This window comes from Giraffa tippelskirchi, chromosome 11 (assembly GCF_054371585.1).
Source record: "Giraffa tippelskirchi isolate mGirTip1 chromosome 11, T2T-mGirTip1v1.2.pri, whole genome shotgun sequence".
Lineage (NCBI taxonomy): Eukaryota > Metazoa > Chordata > Mammalia > Artiodactyla > Giraffidae > Giraffa > Giraffa tippelskirchi.
The window spans coordinates 61461347-61482851 of NC_137285.1; the positions used below are offsets into that span (position 1 = coordinate 61461347).

The following is a 21505-nucleotide window of genomic DNA, read 5'->3' on the forward strand; positions in this document are numbered from 1 at the left end:
AGTCAAGTCCTCTTGGACTCTTTATCTCAGTAGAGTGCCGGCTCCCCAGAGTCAAATGAAAGAGCCGAAGCAGGACCAGCAGAAAACCACCCAACCCACAAAACTGGGAAGCTGAGATGTTATCATGTAAGTTATTAAGTTGGGGGTGGGGGGGATGCTTGTTACACAGCTACAAATAACTGCTACAAAGAAGTATATGAAGAGTAACAGCTGACATTCACCTATAGCTTTGGCCAAAAATCGGGCACTGTTGAGATTCTTCACTTCGGTTCGAACACCCAAAGGCTCCCCAGGGCGATGCACAGATATATTGGCATCCACTCTTAACTGGCCCTCTGGAAGGAGAGAAAAAAAGACAACTCTTTAGAAATTCTCTGAGGGAACGTGGTCTTTTTAAGGCAAAGGAGTGCAAGCAATATCTAACTCTAGTTGATGTTCACAGTGCCAGGGGTAAAGAATCTGCCTGCCAATGCAGGAGAGACGAGACGTGGGTTCAATCCTTGGGTCGGGAAGATCCCCTGGAATAGGAAATGGCAACCCATTTCAGTATTCCTGCCAGGAGAATCCCATGGACAGAGGAGCCCGGCGAGCTACAGTCCATGGTGTCGCAGGGAGTCAGACACAGCTGAGCGCGCACGAGCGCATGCACACACACAGACACACGCGCACACACACACCCTCAAAGAAGGTAAGGTCGGTCCTGAAGTTCACAGCTGGGACTTCTGCCCACTTACAAGAATGACAGCCCTAACGCATCTGAGGGGTGCGTGCGTATGTGTGCAGGGATATTTCAGTGCACTTGGACACAGGTAGGAGACAGAAGAAATTCTGGATCTACCGGCTGGGGAAATCTGATTTCTTTCGTGCCAAATAAGAAAAGCAACACTGTTAAAATGGAGGTTTACTCTGCAGTTTTATTCTGAAGTTTTTCTCAAAGCGTCAGAGCTAGGTTTGGGGGTGAAGGCCTCAGAAATTGTTATGTGATAGCCCTACACTGCTCTCTGAGGGGATGTGGATTTCCAACAGCGATTCCAGGAGATTTTAAGAGAGTCCTTGAGAATTTACAGCTCAAGGGCACAAGCCAGAAACGTGGGCTTTTTCCCCTCCTCCTTCCTCTAGGTACTGTAACTATTTCCTTCTTCTGCAAACAGGACTTGAGTCCTTCCTGATGGCTGTAGGGGTTTGCCACAGCAGACAGTGCTGTTGGGGGGTGGGGGGTAGAGACAGCAGCCCTCATTCTGGGAGAACCTTCTTTGACCCGGAACCCCGCCCCCCATCCCTGCCCATTTTGGAAGCAGTAACCCCTAAGGAAATAGGTGGTTTGTGAGATGAGTAACAGGCTCTTGAGGAGGAAAGGGAAGCAAAATCCCAAGAGGAAAAGAGACAAAGATAAGAAATCATCACATTTCACACCCTGCAAAGTAAAGCTAGACTTCTCTATTCTCTAGTTCTATTTACAATATTTAAAACAGAACAAAAAGGGAAGACAAAATGCTGGATTTTTATTTTCTTAGGCAAGTCTTTAAACTTAAAAAGGATCTGTCAAACCTGAATGCGCTGATGAGCTAAGGAAAGAAATTTCTCTTCTAAGGTTTCATAGTAAATGCCTATTAAAACAATAAAATAGTATGAATAAATTCCATGCCTAGAGAAAGAGACCCGTGTAACGGCTCTCTACCACTCCCACTCTGCCGCTCCCCAAGAGCCACCCATGCTGACAGGCAGGGGAAAGCTGCCTTTTAGCCCAGAAATAGCTTTAGGTCTCTATTACTTCTGCCGTTTCTACAGAACCTCTTAGCCCCTTTGGACAGTGTGTGCTTCCTTGGGTCTCAAGCATCCCCAGCGTCTTCCGATACCGTCAGACTCTCTATCGGGAACCCTGCTTCGTCCTCTGACAAATCCCGTCAGCTCCTCCCACAAACGTCCCCGCTGCGCTGCCGCCCCTGCCCGAGGACTCGCACCCCACCCTGGCGTCGGGGCGGCGACCCCTCCTCGTCTAGCCGCCCCCTCGGTTCCGGCTGTGTCCTTCCCCAGGGCGGCCGCCCCCTTAGCGCGGGAGCACGCGCTCGGCCGCCTCCGCCTCCGCTCGGCGTTCACCAGCCCGCCCCTGGTCTCGGCCAGCGCGCCCGCGTTTCCTGCCGCTCACTCCCTGCCTGCCCGCTGGTCCCCACGTGCCCTGGTCATCACCAGCACTGTCCCTCCTTCAACCTCCCCTCGGCCTTCAAGGTCCCACACGAGTGGGACTTTCTCCTCCCCACCTCCACTGGTGGCTGCTCTGAGGTATCAGAATACATGCTGAGTACTGCACAGGACTGCAGTCTGTTCGGAATTCATCTTATCTTTAAGACCAGATGGAAGGCCTTGGCGAATGGGGCCCAGGTCTAAAATCCCCACCGGTCTTTCCTTCCAAGGACATCATTCATTCAGTTCTCTCCTCTCTCTGCTGCTGCTGCTGCTGAGTCGCTTCAGTCGTGTCCGACTCTGTGCGACCCCATGGACGGCAGCCCACCAGGCTCCGCCGTCTCTGGGATTCTCCAGGCAAGAATACTGGAGTGAGTTGCCATTTCCTTCTCCAGTGCATGAAAGGGAAAAGTGAAAATGAAGTCACTCAGTCGTGTCCAACTCTTAACGACCCCATGGACTGTAGCCTACCAGGCTCCTCCGTCCATGGGATTTTCCAGGCAAGAGTACTGGAGTGGGGTGCCATTGCCTTCTCCAACAACCAGTCGTTAATTCTCTTCCTCATAGCCCCTGTATGTACACGTATGCAACAGTATTTCTCACTAAAAGCAGAACCTGAAGACCTGCTCCCTTGAACTCAATTCTCTCTCCATCATCCGGCTATTCTCTCTCTGCTTTCCTTTTCAGCAAACCCTCTCAAACAGATACTGTTAGTTTGCTGACACACTATCTCCATGATCTCACCCTTCACTCACTCCTAAACCTGTGTCAGTCTGGCTTCTGCCCTCACCTCCCCGAAAACACCTTGTCCAAGTCGCCAACAAGCCCTGGCTGTCGAATCCCAGGGACACACGGACACAGGACATGCTGTGTCTTCACCTCACTAGATACACCGGCAGCACAAGACCTACCAGCCCTCCCTCAGCAGCTGGGACCATCCCTCTCTGGTCTCCCCTGGGCTCCTGAACTCCTGCTTTCCACGCCTCTGTCATTCGTTCCCATCCTTGCGCTCTCTCTGTAAAGGAGAGTGGTTTTAAACACCATCTCTGCTCTGACAATCCCTAGATTTCTCACTTCAGTCCAGACCCCCGCTCTGACCTCTGACGTCTCCTTCAGCTCCCCGAGGGGGCGGTCCAGGCGGTCAGTTTCCCCAACTGAAGGATCTGCCTGTCCGCACAGCCACCTTTGTCCTCAGCCTCCCAGTGTCAGCAAATGGCACCACCAGCTCGTGCCTCAAGCGTGACTTCTTCCTGCCTCTTGCCTTCTACATCAGCCTGTTAACAAATCCTGTTGTTTCTGAAAACCACCTCGAAGCCACCTATCTTGATCTCCCCATCCTCACGAACACCAGCTCTGTCCACACCAGCACCACCCTCCACTGAACTACTGGGAAGGCTTCTCACCCTGGCTCTGCTTCCACTCGTACCCCTCTGAAACCTGCGGTCCATACAGCAGCCACAGGGTTTCCTAAGACATTAATCTGACTCGGTCACTGATTGGCTTCAAACCCTTCTGTGACCTCCCACTGTGCTTGGAATGAAATCCAAACTTATCATTGTCTTATCATTGTGGTTTAGCCCTCTGACCTTTTCAGTCTTACCTGAGGCACAGCCCCTGCTCCTGGGACTCTCCTGGTCCTGGTCTTCTGCCCCCTCGGTGTTAATACCTCCAGGCATATTCTACACTTTCCCTCACCTCCAGGACTTGGCCTGGGCTCTTTGCCGGATGCTCATCCTCTAGCTGATGCTGGCTGGAGCCTTGGAGCATTCTCCTGAAGTCCTCACCTTCCAATGCTATCCTTTTTCACGGTACCTTCTGTATTTCCTTAAAGCACTTCTCACTACGTGCTATGAGCTAAGTCACTTCAGTTGTGTCCAACTCTTTGCGACCCTGTGGACTGTAACAGCTTGCCATGCCCTCCTCTTCCAGGGGATCTTCCCGACCCGGGGATTGAACCCTCATCTCTTATGTCTCCTGTACCAGCAGGTGGATGCTTTACCACTGCACCACCTGGGAAGCCCCACTTATCATTGTAACTATAAAACTATTTTGTTTTATTTGTTAATGTATGTGTCTTTCTCATGAATACATACTCTCTTCCTCACTGCTCTATTCAGAACCTAGAGCTGGGTCTGGCACAAGGTAACTGTTGGATGAATTCATACCCTGGTATTTGCCTGAGCCATCAGTAAGCAGACTGGTCTCACAGTAGGTTCCTGACAAGTTCTAAAGTTCTGTCTGAATAGGACTAATCTACTGAATCATCTGAAAGGCCCATTCAGCTCAAAGGAAAACTTGCCAAGTATGCTGAGCTCTGCCCAACCCAATTTCAATATTTGGGAGAGAACTTTTTTGAGCTCTGAGAACCTTGAATAGGCCCTCACTTGCTTTTAAAATAAAACCATATTTCACAATTTAGACTTTTAATTTGGACAAGGAACAAAAGCCCGAGTTTCAGTCTCTCCCAGGGAAGATCACACTCTATAGATGTCTGAGGGGACTCATTTAGTGTCCTGCAGTGTTGAAAGAGAGCTCACTTGCCTGGACTCAAACACAGTACCCAACGTTCACAAAAGGCATTTTGCCCAGTGAAGACGAAATACCTTTTAAACAAATTAAGTTAAATTGCCTCAAGTCCACAAAAGCCTCACCAGTCAGGTTTGCTTCAATGCATTCTGCAACACCAGGGGAGGGCCTTCATGAGGACATTATCAAGCTCAATTTCCACCCTCTAGAAGCAGACATGTGTAACAGCAAAATGAAAAACCTACCACTGAGCACAGGGATACGGTGCAGTTACGTGCTATTTTCCCCCCCAAACACATCCACACATGAGAAATACAACACCAGGGCAGAAAACGGTTTCAGTAAACAGCAGCGGCCTGAGGATTTAGTGAAGGTCTGTTAAGCTGTCCCATTCTGGTCATTCATTTCTGGTTTACTCTCCAGAACGTAAATAACAGGGTTTGACAAAAAAAAAGATAAAATAGTGTGACCCAACTTTACTGAACATATTTCATAAAGCTTATTTATCTACAATGAGTGGTATTTCTGTAAACGTAATACTACTTATTAGTATTAAGAAGCACACAACTTTTAATGAGCACAGGCTATTTGTCAAGACTTGTGATATGTTTTATGTACGTTATCACATTCATTCCCTACAACACAGCTTTAATGACAAAGCCACTTAGACGTCCTTTAGGCAATTCACACTTGACAGTCCCAAAACGGAATTCCAGGCTTTCTGCCACAAGACTGTTGCTGGCTCGCTCACCCCACTCTGCTGCCCAACTCTTACCTGACGACGCGGATGACTGCCTCTCCTCTTGGGTTTCCTCCTTTCTCTTTCAGGATACAATTATTTAGCAACTGGTTTTACAGGTGTAGAGAGGGAGGCTCAGAGAAGTCAAACACCTCAGCCAGTTTCTACAGCTAGAAGCCACAGGACAGGATTCCACCCCAGGTCTGGGACCGTGGTGTCTGAAGCACCTACCCTGCTAGCCCAGGTCTCCAGGCTGTTTTCTACACACTGTCGTGGCTGGCACTAGGAAGCAGGGGGGCGCAGTGCTTAAATAGGAGCGGCTCAAATCCCAGCTCAGTCACTTCCTGTGTGCCCTGGCCAAACCACCCAGCCCGTAAGCCTTCACTTCTCATGTACAACAGGCAGAGTAACAACAGTCTCTGGGGAAAGTCATAGGATTTAAATGAGAAGAAAAATTAATTTTAAAGAATGCTTTCTGAACTGATGAGCATGTTCAAACCAGCAGGCAGTACGGCCTTGGAAACATTTAGAGCATCGACTAGGGTACATGTTCCCCTCAGCAGACTGCTCCGAGGATCTCAACAGTGGCAAACGTCCACTGAGAAGGAAATGACTTCTGGAACCCAGGCTGAGCTAGTCCACGCTCATTAGCAAAACTATCAGGAACTCACTGAATCACAGCCCGGAGCAATTGAAGCTTCACTGCAGAAGCATATGGGGGTCCACCGGTGCTCTGGGGGTGGCCCTCAGTTCCCAGAGCTCAGTCTCCACTGGCGACACAGTGACCAGCGGTGGGAGACGTAAGAAAGGGAAAGGGGTCTGGGCTGACAGAGAGCTGAGAGCACCAACGGCTGGACCCCTGCAGACTCCAGGAGGACCTTCACTCCCCACAGCACTCAGGACACCCTCACACACGCTGCCACTGTGCCGGGGGCAACGCTGTTGGATTCGTATTTAAAAGCAACAAAAAGCATCATGACGAATGAGATTTAATAAACCCTCTCTGCTGTCACCGCCTGATGCGTTCTTGCTGCTATGGTTTATCTCTTGGCAAGGACCTGATGGGACTATTTCTCAGCTAACAGGTGGTCTGTTTATTATTCCATAGGTTTGGTAGGAACCACAGTTATTTTGAAAAAGAATGGAAAAATAAAAAGAAATTTTTAACAGCAATAGTGCAAAAATGGATAACCATTCAGCCTGCCCATATTTCATTTCTGTTCTATGTGTAAAAAGGCAGCAGGAGTCATAAATCTAGAATGGAGAGGTCTCTTATTCTAACACAGAAGCCACTTTTCTATAACACAGACTTGCAGGCAGCTAACCTTTACGCCATTCAAATGCACATGGCTGTGTTGGTCCAGCCTGTAGCTTAAAGATGACAGCAAATTAGCAAGTTCCGTCTCCAGATTCAACCCAGACCACGACTTTGATGTTACAATTTGTTGCCTGTAAGATGTCCTATGTGACAAAGGTGACATTACAGCTTCTGAAGTCCCTTTGTAACATGCAAATAAATGTGTGACCAAATGATCAATAAATGGTATGATAATCTAATAGGCAGATGGATCATCTGCATCCATTGTACTTAATGGTACCCCTTGTGACCACTTGAGATGGTTAATTTTTTGTGTCAACAAGACTGAGCCAAGGGGATCCCTGATATTTGGTTAAATGTCATTTTGGATGTGTCAAGAGTCTTCTCCAACACCACAGTTCAAAAGCACCAATTCTTCAGTGCTCAGCTATCTTTATAGTCCAACTCTCACATCCATACATGACCACTGGAAAAACCATAGCCTTGACTAGATGGACCTTTGTTGGCAAAGTAATGTCTCTGCTTTTGAATATGCTGTCTAGGTTGGTCATAACTTTTCTTCCAAGGAATGTCTTTTAATTTCATGGCTGCAGTCACCATCTGCAGTGATTTTGGAGCCCAAAAAAATAGTTTGCCACTGTTTCCCCATCTATTTCCCATGAAGTGATGGGACTGGATGCCATGATCTTTGTTTTCTGAATGTTGAGCTTTAAAACAACTTTTTCAAACTCCTCTTTCACCTTCATCAAGAGGCTCTTTAGCCCTTCTTCACTTTCTGCCATAAGGGTGGTGTCATCTGCATATCTGAGGTTATTGATATTTCTCCTGGCAATCTTGATTCCAGCTTGTGCTTCATCCAGCCAGTGTTTCTCATGTTGTACTCTGCATATAAGTTAAATAAGTAGGATGACAATATACAGCCTTGACGTACTCCTTTTCCTATTTGGAACCAGTCTGTTGTTCTATGTCCAGCTCTAACTGTTGCTTCCTGACCTGCATACAGATTTCTCAAGAGGCAGGTCAGGTGGTCTGGTATTCCCATCTCTTTCAGAATTTTCCACAGTTTATTGTAATCCACAAAGTTAAAGGCTTTGGCATAGTCAATAAAGCAGAAATAGATGTTTTTCTGGAACTCTCTTGCTTTTTCAATGATCCAGAAGATGTTGGTAATTTGATCTCTGGTTCCTCTGGCTTTTCTAAAACCAGCTTGAATATCTGGAAGTTCTCGATTCATGCATTGTTGAAGCCTGGCTTGGAGAATTTTGAGCATCACTTTCCTAGCGTGTGAGATGAGTGTAATTGTGCGGTAGTGTGAACATTCTTTGTCATTGCCTTTCTTTGGGATTGGAACAAAAACTGACCTTTTCCAGTCCTGTGGCCACTGCTGAGTTTTCCAAATTTGCTGACATATTGAGTACAGCACTTTCACAGCATTATCTTTTAGGATTTGAAATAGCTCAACTGTAATTTCATCACCTCCACTAGCTTTGTTCGTAGTGATGCTTCCTAAGGCCACCTTGACTTCACCTTCCAGGATGTCTGGCTCTAGGTGAGTGATCACACCACCGTGATTATCTGGGTTGTGAAGATCTTTTTTGTACAGTTCTTCCGTGTATTCTTGCCACCTCTTCTTAATATCTCCTGCTCCTGTTACATCTATACCATTTCTGTCCTATATTGAACCCATCTTTGCATGAAATGTTCCTTTTGTATCTCTAATTTTCTTGAAGAGCTCTCTAGTCCTTCCCATTCTATTGTTTTCCTCTATTTCTTTGCACTGATCACTGAGGAAAGCTTTCTTGTCTCTCCTTGCTATTCTTTGGAACTCTGCATTCAAATGGGTATATCTTTCCTTTTCTCCTTTGCTTTTTGCTTTTCTTTTCACAGCTATTTGTAAGGCCTCCTCAGACAGCCATTTTGCTTTTTTGCATTTCTTTTTCTTGGGGATGGTCTTGATCCCTGTCTCCTGTACAATGTCATGAACTTCCGTCCATAGTTCATCAGGCACTCTGTCTATCAGATCTAGTCCCTTAAATATATTTCTCAGTTCCACTGTATAATCATAAGGGATTTGATTTAGGTCATACCTGAATGGTCTAGTGGCTTTCCCTACTTTCTTCAATTTAAGTCTGAATTTGGCAATAAGCAGTTCATGATCTAACCCACAGTCAGCTCCCAGTCTTGTTTTTGCTGACTGTATAGAGCTTCTCCATCTTTGGCTGCAAAGAATATAATCAGTCTGATTTCGGTGGTGGCCATCTGGTGATGTCCATGTGTAGAGTCTTCTCTTGTGTTGTTGGAAGAGGGTGTTTGCTATGACCAGTGCGTTCTCTTGGCAGAACTCTATTAGCCTTTGCCCTGTTTCATTCTGTACTCCAAGCCCAATTTTGCCTGTTAATCCAGGTATTTCTTAACTTCCTACTTTTGCATTCCCGTCCCCTATAATGAAAAGTACATCATTTTTGGGTGTTAATTCTATAAGGTCTTGTAGGTCATAGAACCGTTCAACTTTTGCTTCTTCAGCATTACTGGTCGGGGCATAGACTTGGATTACTGTGATATTGAATGGTTTGCCTTGCAGACGAACAGAGATCATTCTGCTGTTTTTGAGACTGCATCCAAGTACTGCATTTTGGACTCTTTTGTTGACCATGATGGCGACTCCATTTCTTCTAAGGGACTCCTGCACACAGTAGTAGATATAATCTGAGTTAAATTCACCCATTCCAGTCCATTTTAGTTTGCTGATTCCTAGAATGTGGACGTTCACTCTTGCCATCTCCTGTCTGATCACTTCCCATTTGCCTTGATTCATGAACTAACATTCCAGGTTCCTACGCAATACTGCTCTTTACAGCATCGGACCTTGCTTCCATCACCAGTCACATCCACAACTGGGTGTTGTTTTTGCTTTGGCTCTGTCTCTTCATTCTTTCCGGAGTTATTTCTCCACTCTTCTCCAGCAGCATATTGGACACCTACGGACCTGGGGAGTTCATCCTTCAGTGTCCTATCTTTTTGCCTTTTCATACTGTTTATGGGGTTCTCAAGGCAAGAATAGTGAAGTGGTTTGCCATTCCCTTCTCCAGTGGACCACATTTTGTCAGAACTTTCCACCATGACCTGTCCATCTTGGGTGGTACTACACAGCATGGCTCATAGTTTCATTGAGTTAGACTAGGCTGTGGTCCATGTGATTAGACTGATAACCTTGAGAATGACAGAAACTCATCAGGAGATCTCTTGAGGCCAGATTAAAGCAGTGCAGGCCCTGTGCACACCCAGCTCCTTGTCAGCAACCCCACCCTTCAATCACTGCTGTAAAACTCTTCACCAAATCCTCCCAGATTGGGACACACAGTGTTGAGGGGCACGCATCCACCTGAAACAGGAGGGTACAACCCTTGAAAGAATGACACAGCCTGAGAAGTACATAAACTGAGTAGAACCAAATAGGTCCACGATGGTGGACAAGTTGACTTCCACTAGACCTCGAGCCTCAATGCATGCTCACTGTAACACATGAGCAAGCTAAATTACACAACCACAGGTGCCATGACAGTTCCAAGGCCGATCATCAGAGACCAAAAATTGAGTGGTGCCCCAATTCCTGGAAATCTCCATCCGTTCCCCAAAATAGTTGGAATAATCCTCCCAGTCATTAGCCTATGAAATTACCCAGCTCATAAAAGCTAACTATACCATATTTCGAGACCCGTCTCACCTCATGAGATGGTCCACAGCTTGTCTGTGGAGTGTGTTTCTCTCTAAATAAATCCACTTCTTACCTATCACTTTGTCTCTCACTGAATTCTTTCTGCCATGAGACATCAAGAACCTAAACCTTAATCTTCATTGGGCTTTCCTGGTGGCTCAGACGGTAAAGAATCCACCTGCAATGTGGGAGACCTGTGTTCAAACCCTGGGTTGGGAAGATTCCCTGGAGGAGGGCATGGCAACCCACTCCAGTATTCCTGCCTGGAGAATCCCCATGGACAGAGGAGCCTGGCAGGCTACAGTCCATGGGGTCTCAAAGAGTGGGACACAATTGAGTGACTAAGAACAGCTAACCTTCATTAAGTCCTAAAACAAGGTGTGTGATCCTAGTTGGAACACTGTGGGTTTTCGCCAGATTCTGAGTCCCTGGCTGCGTGGGTTCAAGTCCCAGTCAGGGTTATGGCCAGGTTGTGGGAACAAGTCCCAGTCTGAGTTACACGGTTTCACCTGTTTGCCTGGCAAAGAAATCAAGCTACTCTTCTCTATTTCACCCCAAACTCTGTCTCTGAGATTTGACTTAGCACTGGCGCACAGAGGCTGAGTCTTCAGCATCAGAGGAAGTCTGCTGTCTCTGCTCGATTGCCTTGGAGCTGGAATACCAGTCTTTCCTTGGACTCTGGCTCGGATTGGAACTTACGCCCTTGGTTGTCCTGATTCTCAGGCCTTCAGTCTCAGGCTGCAACTATAATACTCTTGGGTCTCCTGCTGCTTGCTGACTGCAAATCTTATGACATCTCAGCCTCCACAATCACATGAGCTAATTCCTTATAGTTAATCTCTTTATATCTCTCTCACACACACACACAAACATACACATCCCATTTATTCTGTTTCTCTGAAAAATCTAGACTAACACACCAACATACAGAGCAATGGATTGACCCACTGCAGATGCAGAACGTGCATCCCTTCTCTACACTGTCAGGGAGTGCTCTGTGAGTGGCAGTTTTTTAAAAGAGCCTGGGAACAGAAAATAGGGGAAAACCACAGAAGAGATGAGCATGGGGATATAAGGATGGGCAGAGCAGTGATAAGAAGGGTCACTAAAGAAAGTGACCAAAACTTGCGATCTTTATATCCAATTGGCAAACACTTCAAATGTATAGTTTCCTTGATCCCAAATTTGCATACTGTCTCTTCTGTTTAACTACCTATTACATTTCTATTGTATTTAAGAACTATAATTTAAATTATAAATGCATTTAACTTTATCTTAAAGTTAAAGTTCTGTGAAATCATAACCTTGGTTTGCAGTTGATACAATTTGGCTTCAGCTTTACCTGATGAAAACTTTGTATAAAAGGCAGAAAAGAGAAAGACCCAAAGGAAAAGTATTAACTAGCAATTAAGCACTGTCCACACGGAACTCACAAGCTAAGAGCTGCTCTGGATAAACACGCTGTCTTCTCTCTGAGGATGATGAAGCTGTTCAAACACATTATTTTATTAGTTCTCACAGCATCCTGATGCAAGAAGCAGGAGGATGCCTCCCGCCCCTCAACTTCTCATCTCACACTCTGGGGCTCAGCTGCCTTGCAGGGCTGCTGTTTGCCTGTTTATTTTTGGTCAGGGGCTCAGAAAGGAATCCACGGGAAATTCTAAGGGGAGAAAAAAACACCCTGAGGTAGAAAAGGTTGAGAAAGGATACAAACAATCCTTTTTGTTTGTATAGCTGATGGAGAGGACTACACTCCAGTGTGAAGAGAGCCCAGGGGCGGAGAGGGAGAAGGAGAAGAGGAGGGAGCTGCTTCTGTGGCTTTTACCTGCCATGTTTGCCTGGCTGGTCCCCAAGGCCTGAAGAATCAGCTGCAGCTCCCTGACGGCTGTGGCTGCCTCTTCTCCACAGGACATGTCAGGCTCCAGGACCACTTCCAGGAGGCCGATCCCTACCAAAGAGAGACAGAGTCAGCCTGACTGGAGCGCTCTAGCTTCGGTCCCCAGGCACATCAGGCTAGAGTTTTGGGAAAACCCTGCGTCACTGACGGGGCTTCCGGAGTGGCTCAGTGGTACAGAATCTGCCTGCAATGCAGGAGACGCAAGGGACATAGGTTTGATCCCTGGGTCAGGAAAATGCCCTGGAGGAGGGTGTGGCTACCCATTCCAGGATTCTTGCCTGGAGAACTCCATGGACAGAGGAGCCTGGCGGGCTGCAGTCAGTGGGGTTGCAGAGTCTGACACTGAGCGACTAAGCGTGCACACATCATTGATGGGCTCCAACTCACTTCTCTTTACCCTCACTTTTGAATTTTTAACTTCGGTTCTTTTCTTTTAATGTCTGCTTCTGGTACCAAGCTGCTTGGTCCATGACTAGGTGGTGACGTTGATCTCATTTTAGGCAGGGGTTAGAAGGCAGTCCATAGAAACCACGGTCTCCACCCAGCTTGCCAATCAGCTCTGCCAACACCAATGTTTATATTCTGACCCATCTGTCAACCTCTGGGGCCTGTTTCCTCACCTGGTTTGGGAAAACCCTGGAGGGGAAGGGCAGCGGCAGGAAGGGAGATGGAGAGTCCCCAAGCCTACCTGCCCTGTTCAGGTCAATGAGCGTCTGGGACCGCAGGTCATCGTGCAGGCTTTTGCCGCTGTCCTGCTCCAGCTGGATCTGCTTCACCCTCACTGTCCTGGTGACCATCTGACTTGGCTTCCTCCCCACACGGACACTGTATGCCAAGCTCCCGTTCACAGCGATCGGTAGCCTCTGCTGGGTAATCTGGTAGCCCGCCTGCACACAAATGGGGGCCAGAGTCACTAGTCTGTAAGTCAAAGCTGGGGACCAGCTGATCACTCCTTTTAATGTCCTAAAACTACAAGCTTACTTAAAAACACAACACAACAACAAAAAACGAAAACGAGATGAAAACTTAGTTTATGCACTGCGGCCATAATCTAGCTTGGCCTCTTCTGACCTCCCTGAGTCCCCCGTCCCCACCCCCCCAACAATGAAGCAGTAAGGTGGATCCTCGCTCTTCCTTGCGGAATTCTGGGGATGAACAATCATCTCTCTGTCTGCAGCCTCTGAGAAAAGAATGTGTTGTTTCCGCTCATTAGCTCAGCCCTGCATCTGCTTCCTGGGCTCCTGACAGGCCCTCTTACTGCAAGGGCTGGCTAAGCACCCTGCCATCGAGTCCCAGCGCAGCCGACAGCTGCCAGTGCTGTCAGGCTGGGTTTGCTCCTGCTCCCTGAGCTAACCAATCATGTCAGATGCCCTCCCTGACCTGACTTCCCTTGTTCCTCAAGCCAGAAGATGCAGCGACACTCACGCTCCACTGATGGGAAGCATGGAGTACTAAACTACTGATGGAGGTTGCCAGCGCTCCCTCCCCGCCTTCTAAGTGGGGAGGAAGGGTTCCTTTCAGATGCAGATACACTAGAGAGAAGGCAGGTTAGAAATGGGGAGGAACAGAGAATGACACTGAGGCAGCATCCCCAGACACTGTTCTTGCCACTTCACACCATGTAACTCTCAGGACAGCCCTAGGAACAAAGCACAGGGCATGGAGAGATTAAGGACCTGGGGCCAAAGCCACAGAGCTAGTAAGCAACATTAGGATTTGAACTAGGGTGACCTGGCTCCAGAGTCTGGGTTCCTGGCTTCCTGGCCAGCACTGTTCAAGCTTAAGCTGTATCGGAATCACCCGGTAGGGTGGTCAAAACACAGATCTTTTGGCCCCACCCGAAGTGTTCCTGACTCTGCAGGTCTGGGGTGGTGCCTGAGAATCTGTATTTCTGACACGTTCCTAGGAGATGTGGATGCTAGTGGCCTGGGAAACACACTTTGAGAACCACTGCATTAGGCCACCTTGTTTTCTGTGCTAAGGCAGGAAGTCTTAACCTGTAAAAATTAAACTCTGGGTATGGTTGCCAACGAAAATACAGATAGATGCTCAGTGAAACTGTAATAATAGGAATAAACTGTGTAGATAAAAATGAACACTTTTTTAGTATGAGCATGTCTCATGTAATATTTGGCAACACTAACTCCAGATTATGTGAGCTACCTGGGCCAGAAAGATCGGAAAGCCAGAAAACATAAAGCATCTCATTTTTCAGTCACTCTCTGCTACATCTCCCACTTTAACCAAACTCGTTATGGCTCTTCAAAGACGAATAAATGTAGTTTAATTCTTTCTTCCCTGCTAAGCAGTGGAATTTCCTAAAAACCTGGCAGTCAGAGGGGAAAAATAGTAGCACCTAGAGAATTCAGGTTCCAGCTGTATTTTTTATTTAATTCCACTCCTGCCCGCACCTGCTGAAAGCAGCCCACCCCCACCTTCAGTTCAGGGAGAATAATGTGAAACAGTGTCAACACTGCTGACCACCTAAACCTCGAGCAGGGCCACACTCACCATCAGAGGCTCAGAGCAAATCAAACATCATTTGGGAAACCCACTCAACATTCCAGTTTTGATTCAGTTCAATACTATGAACTGTTCACACTGCCAGTTCACACTGGCTTTTCTCATAAAGAAAAAAACTTTCTAATTTTAAGCCGAAGGCAGGTTAATATCGGGTTTACTGCTTTGCCAATTACTGTCATCCATCCAGGCTTCTGATTCATGTTTCCGCTTACTACTGTCCACTTACTTGGTCCTTGGGGATGGCAGGCGTGTCTGCAGAGGAGATGGTCCTATTACTGGGAAATCCAACTTAACAGAGGGATGTTCTCCCCGTCCTCGGAGCCACAGGATGCATTGACCGCTGCACGGAGGTGGCTTCTGTCCTAACTGGCAATTAGCACCACACCCCACAGCTGGGCTGAGCCTGAGTGTGCACAGGCTGCCTCCCCTCTGTGGTCAATTACGAGCGAGCCCCCAGAAGCACAAGACTCCAGGTCGGAGCTGGCAATCAGGACCCGGCATCCAATCTGGTCCACGTCGGGCGGCACTGGCTTCATCAGCCAGGCAGGGCCCCCCGCAGGGTTGGACTGAGCTCTGGCTGAGGACGCACGCAGCACCCCCTCCAAAGCCAACTCCTGGCTCTGAGTAGGGGGATGGACAGACAGAGCGTACTCACAGGGAGGTCTGCATAGAAGTAGTGCTTCCGGTCAAACAAGGACTTCCTGTTGATGTGACAGTCCAGGGCCAGGCCGGTCATCACGGCCGCTTCCACGCACCGCCTGTTGAGGACCTACGGGGACAGGACACCCACCGTCTGAACAAATATTCCTCCCCGCAGACACGCTCTCTGAACCTGCGATCTCATCCTTCAATGGGCACGAGCTCTGGTTCTTCTTGTGGGCAGCTCAGCTCACAACCCAACTCAGTGTGTCTGGAATTGGGGAAGTGAGGGAAAGTTGCTCAGTCGTGTCTGACTCTCTGCGACCCTATGGACTGTAGCCCGCCAGGCTCCTCTGTCCATGGGATTCTCCAGACAAGAATACTGGAGTGGGTAGCCGTCCCCTTTTCCAGGGGATCTTCCCAACCCAGGGATTGAACCCATGTCTCCCACACTGCAGGCGGATTCTTTACCATCTGAGCCACCAGGGAAGCCCAAATTGAGGAAAGTTGATCTAAAAAAAATTAAATAAAAGAAGTTGCATGTGGTGGTGGTGGGCATTTAATAACTGCCACGTCTGGGGTCCTGTCCCCTGAAACAACATCAAAGTTAACAGGGAGGGTCCCAGTAAAGCTCAGGAGAGAGGTTACTACACGGAATAAGCGCAGTCTCATCCCACTGCCAGCAGAACAAGCAGCCACTCAGAACACACAGAGGCACTGACTCCTGACAGGTGGATTTGAGAAGCGGCTCTCCAAACCACCTCGGTGAGGCTGGGAAGCACCGTGACAGAGAGAGAATGCGCTTTTGGAACCGAGAGGGCTGCAGCCATCTCCTCCAGGAGATGGATCGCCTCCTGCTTCTGGTCCAGGCCCGGCTGAGCCCCAGAAGTGGGGGCTGGGCATGCTTCCTCTTCCCATGGTGCCCCCAGGGCTCCCGAGTTCCTTTTGGATCCCACCCTGTCCAGCTTTCAGGAGCAAAAGACCAAGGAAGGGCTAGCAAATTTTCCAGCCCCGAAGGATGGAAATAGCTTTCAGAACTTTGGGTTGGTGAGGGGCTGGAATAAGGTCAACAACTAAAGATAAGGAAAAAATGTATTGAGATCTGAAGTCAGACAGGCCCTCGCCCCTCTTGCGCTGTGTATCTGTACAGCTGTACCTGGAAGCCACAGCTCCCCATCTCAGGGAGAGAGAGAGAGTTAACATCTACAATGCGGAGTGGACAGTCACAACGGGCTACAATCACAGCTACTCTAGGGCAGGAATTCAATAAACAGTTCCTTTTCCCCACTCTGCTTCAGGGAAAGTTTTGAGGTCTGCACTTGTCCTTGCAATATATTTCTATTTTTCATTAGAATATTTATGAGGTTCTTTAGTGCATTTAGTATGTTATTATCTATGTAGAGCTTTCTGGTTAAGGTTTTTCACAATCACCATTTTATTTCAACCTCACAGCAACCCTGTACAGAAGGTATTTGTACTATTTCAACATATCAGAAAAAGAATAAAGACCCAGAAAGACCAAGAGACTCGCCCAGACCTCAGAGCAGGCAAAGGATAAAGCCAGCTCGAGTCTACACGTGCCCGAGCCCAGAGGGTGACAAAGAGAATCCCCATGGTGCGGGGACCAGGCACCCACACATGGGCAGGACTTGCTGATCAGACAGGCAGAGTCTAAATGCAAACCTGTACAAGAAAATGTGAGAGGTATCTCTACTTGCTGCAACATACAACCCCCCTTGGCCCCCCGAAATAAAAAGCCAACAGCAAACCTCCCTCCTAAAAACATCCTCCCAGGCCTGGTTTTGGAAGCCAGGTTACCAAATGGAGCCGTCTCACAGCTTCTAGTCAGAGCTCTTCATTTTGGGCCAAGTAGTGTTGTCAGCTCTGCAGTAATAATGGTTTTCATGAAAAGATGTGTGTGCTGGGAGCGCTGGGGTGGGGAGACACAGGATGCTCTAATTATTGATGTTTTCACTTGCTAATGTTTGGCATTTTACTGAACAGTTGTTAGCACAATAAAAATAGAGCTGGTGGAGAATCCTGCCAAATTCAAGTCTGAAGATCTGATCTGGGTCAAGGCGCACGAGAACCTGAAGCTGAGGTCCTAGCCCGAGTCTCGCCCCTCTGGGGCTGGGCAGCAGCGTGGGCATGCTTGGAAACTGCTGGACTGGCTGCCTGTCAGTTCTTGCTTTTCCACCCCACTCTCCTCTAACCACCGCTTCCTCTCTCGTCTCTGCCCAGTCTGCCCCTTTGGGACCAACCTGCTCCCTCTTTCTAGGCCTGGAGACACCCAGGTCTGTGTTGCTTGCTTACTTCTGAGTGTGTTGCTAATAAACACCCCATGCCTGGTGCTGTGTGGGAGTGAAGAGCCGCGGGTGATCACAGACTCTCACTGTTCCTGCGTGCACACGAGTACCTGGGCACTTGATAAACCATCAACAATTTCCAAAGGATAAGAATGCAGTAAAACACATAAACATTACAGCAATATTGAATATACTTCAATCTTTTTTTGATGATTTAGAAGGCTTGGAGCACTTCAGGGTCAGGATTATAAGCATCAATCATCACCACACTACAGTTGCACAGAGGGGCTAGTAAACAGAGAGAGCCAGTTAAAAGAATGCCAAGAAAAAGGAATTTATTACAATCCTAGTCAAGCTGCTTGTGACAGATGGAGGTCCAGGTCAGCATGTTCTGAGGAGAGGACGCAGAATTGGAAAATTCAACTTGGGCTGTCTTTATTTCAGACAGTGTCTTCAACGTCTATACATACAGTACTAGGCCTGAGGGATGCAGAGCGACACAGGACTCTGCCCTCGGCCCAACGAATGTGCACTAGAGACATGAGCCCGCTGGCACGTCCTCCAGCATCTACGGGTTCATCTTCCCCAGGAGCACAGTCCTGATAAAGGCTCAAATCTTACAGCATCCTGTGGCCTGAAATCACTTGGCGGCCCCCACGTCCACACAGTAGAGGCCAGGCTCTGACATGGTCCAGCTCCGGCCTCCATCTTCAATTCCATCTCCTATCTCACACACACACACACACACACACACACACGGTAGAGGCCAGGCTCTGACATGGTCTAGCTCTGGCCTCCATCTTCAATTCCATCTCCTATCTCTCTCTCACACACACACACACACACACACACTCATCCTCTGCTCCATGGTCTAACTCTGGCCTCCATCTTTAATTCCATCTCCTATCTCTCACACACACACACACACAGACACACAAACAGTAAAGGCCAGCCTCTGACATGGTCTAGCTCTGGACTCCATCTTCAATTCCATCTCCTATCTTACACTCTCACACACACACACTCACATACACACACACACTCACACACAGTAAAGGCCAGGCTCTGACATGGTCTAGCTATGGCCTCCATCTTCAATTCCATCTCCTATCTCACACTCTCTCACACACACACACACACACACACACACACACACACACACACACCCATCCTCCGCTCCATGGTCTAACTCTGGCCTCCATCTTCAATTCCATCTCCTATCTTTTTCACACACACCCACAACAGACACACAGCCCCCCCCCACCCCCCGCCCCTGGCTCCCATTGTCCAGTTCTCCTATACAAACAATGCTGACTGCTGACCTGCCCCATTCTTATTCACAATCTACTGAGATGTCACCAAGTCTGGGCAACTTTCCTTGCTCTTCTTCCCATGCGCCTTGCTGACCCTCCACAAGCCTCCATTTGTGCTCGTATCACAGTGGGTCAGATGTGTTTACATGTATTGCCCCTGGACGAAGTTTCATGAGAATGGGGACTGCCTGTTCCCGCTTGGAGCCCGGAGCCTCACAGAGAATGAGAGGCTGTGGCGCTCAGTGAACGTGCGCTGAGCTCCAGTGAGGAGGGAGGAGATGGGCATCTGGGGCGGGTCTCAGAGAGGCCGTGATGCCTCCGTCTGCTCTAGGGGGTTACCTGCCACCCGCTGGCCTTCAGACGCATTTCTGGAAGTGCCCTGAAGTGACGACCAATCACATGTGACAAGGTCAAAGAGGTAATGAAAAAACTCCAAAGACTAACGTGTCCTGAAGATGTAAGTTCCAGAATGTTCTTTGCAATTAACATAAAGTGACTATAGAAGGGCTCACGGGTAACCACAGCAGCGTCCCTGTGGAAGGAAACCAATGCTCCTTGGAACTCACAAAGCACAGCTCTCTCCACTGAGCCTGGGGACACCTCACTCTGGCTTCAGGAACCATCGATGGTAAGTGCTGACTGCACGCTATTTGTGTCAGGAGGCGGGCTGTGCACACCGCACGCACGTGCCGTTCAATCCTCTGGGCAATCCTAGGGCAGGTCCTATCGTGATGGTCATCTTACAGATAATGGAGGAAAGCTCACAGGTTAAGTAACTCGCCCCGGGTCACAGCTCTCTCCACTGAGCCTGGGGACACCTCACTCTGGCTTCAGGAACCATCGATGGTAAGTGCTGACTGCACGCTATTTGTGTCAGGAGGCGGGCTGTGCACACCGCACGCACGTGCCGTTCAATCCTCTGGGCAATCCTAGGGCAGGTCCTATCGTGATGGTCATCTTACAGATAATGGAGGAAAGCTCACAGGTTAAGTAACTCGCCCCGGGTGGCTAAGTAGCAGGAGAGCAGACCCCAGGACCCAGCCTCTCAACTACACTCCTACCTTCAATCTGCAAAGAAGGAGGTGTGTGAGTGCTGGCGCTCAAGCCTGCTAACACAGCCCTAACTCTCCAGCAGCCGCTCAAACCAAACCCTCCCAGAGAGGTAGACACTGTTCTAGCAGTCTTCTCCCTGCCAGTTTCTACGTGCACAGGCTTGTTTTCAGATGTCCAGCTCTGAAAAGGTGAGCACTGTATTCTCTGAATTTTGTAAAACACTCCATACACGTGTTTTACATAGTGGCTTTGGCATGTGGCGGCTGGAAAGTGAGTGGACCTAGACTTTTTCTCAAGCAGCAGGGGATGTGTTATCACTGGACTTGCAAAACCTTTAGACACAAGTACCCATGAAGCGATTCATCACATAAGTAAAGAGCTAATTCTTTAATTGGAAGTTAAGAAACCTGTGAGAGGTGGATGGAGGAGATGAGACAGTCAGCATATGTCATGTCCAGAAGAGAGAGACCAGGCATATCACAGCCAGGAAAAGGATACGGGTTGAGAAGACAGTGAATGGCTTTTAAAAGAATTATCACTTGTTCAACTTGCTTGCCAAATAAGTAGTACTGCAACCATAACTTGCATGCAATCCAAAATACATCCAGCGCAGAAGGCGGCATCACCAGTCCAGAAACATCATGAGACTTCCAAGGACAGGCTGTGACCCCAATGTGAGAAGCAGGCTTCCAGTTTTAAGACTTACTTAGCCTAACCAAACATTTCCTGACCTGTGAGTGTAACAATCATTCTTTTAACCACAACTCCCAATACACCTAAAATAAACGATCAAGTAATTCACAGCCTACTTTCTTACTATGTCTTGATTTTTTTCCTCCTCCTAAATCCTCCAATTTAATTCAGGCTTCCATTCAAACATGCTCCCCTCCAAGCAAGACTTCTGCACTAATCACCTGGCCAGGTTTCTCCACCTCCACACTTAGCTCTGTACTCTCGCCTCCATAAAAATTGATTCTTCTAAAGGAAAAATCTGTTCACATAACTCCCCTGCTTAAAATCGTTCTCCCGCCTCCCCACCACCGAAAGCATAAACACCAAGTGCTTGATGGAGTCGTCAAGGCTCTTCGAGGTTCAGCCCCAATCACCCTTCTGGCCTCCTCTTCCTCCACTAGCCCTAACCCAAGAGATGCTCATACAGCCAGACACGTGACACGCTTTGGCACAAACTGCTGCTTCTGCTAGGAACACCCTTCCTCCTCATCCACTTGAGCAAGATCCTGGCACCTGGCCAAGACTCCCAGCTGCCCCACTGGTGCCCCTGTACAGGCATCCCT

At 48.3% G+C, this 21505-nt stretch overlaps 1 protein-coding gene across 5 annotated transcripts in view; it reads right to left on the bottom strand.

Annotated features, from left to right (window-relative positions):
* The window catches only part of GATB (glutamyl-tRNA amidotransferase subunit B), a 91642-nt gene that overhangs the window by 40283 nt on the left and 29854 nt on the right, over positions 1–21505 (bottom strand). For 3 of the 5 annotated variants that reach the window (XM_081544053.1, XM_081544056.1, XM_081544052.1), the window contains exons 3-6: positions 15555–15668; positions 13065–13263; positions 12305–12427; positions 222–335 (exon numbers count right to left, since the gene is read on the bottom strand). In XM_081544053.1, the coding sequence (XP_081400179.1) occupies positions 222–335; positions 12305–12427; positions 13065–13263; positions 15555–15668 (550 nt within the window). The remainder of the gene's footprint in view (positions 1–221; positions 336–12304; positions 12428–13064; positions 13264–15554; positions 15669–21505) is intronic. The other 2 variants (XM_081544057.1, XM_081544055.1) reach the window with 1 other exon arrangement.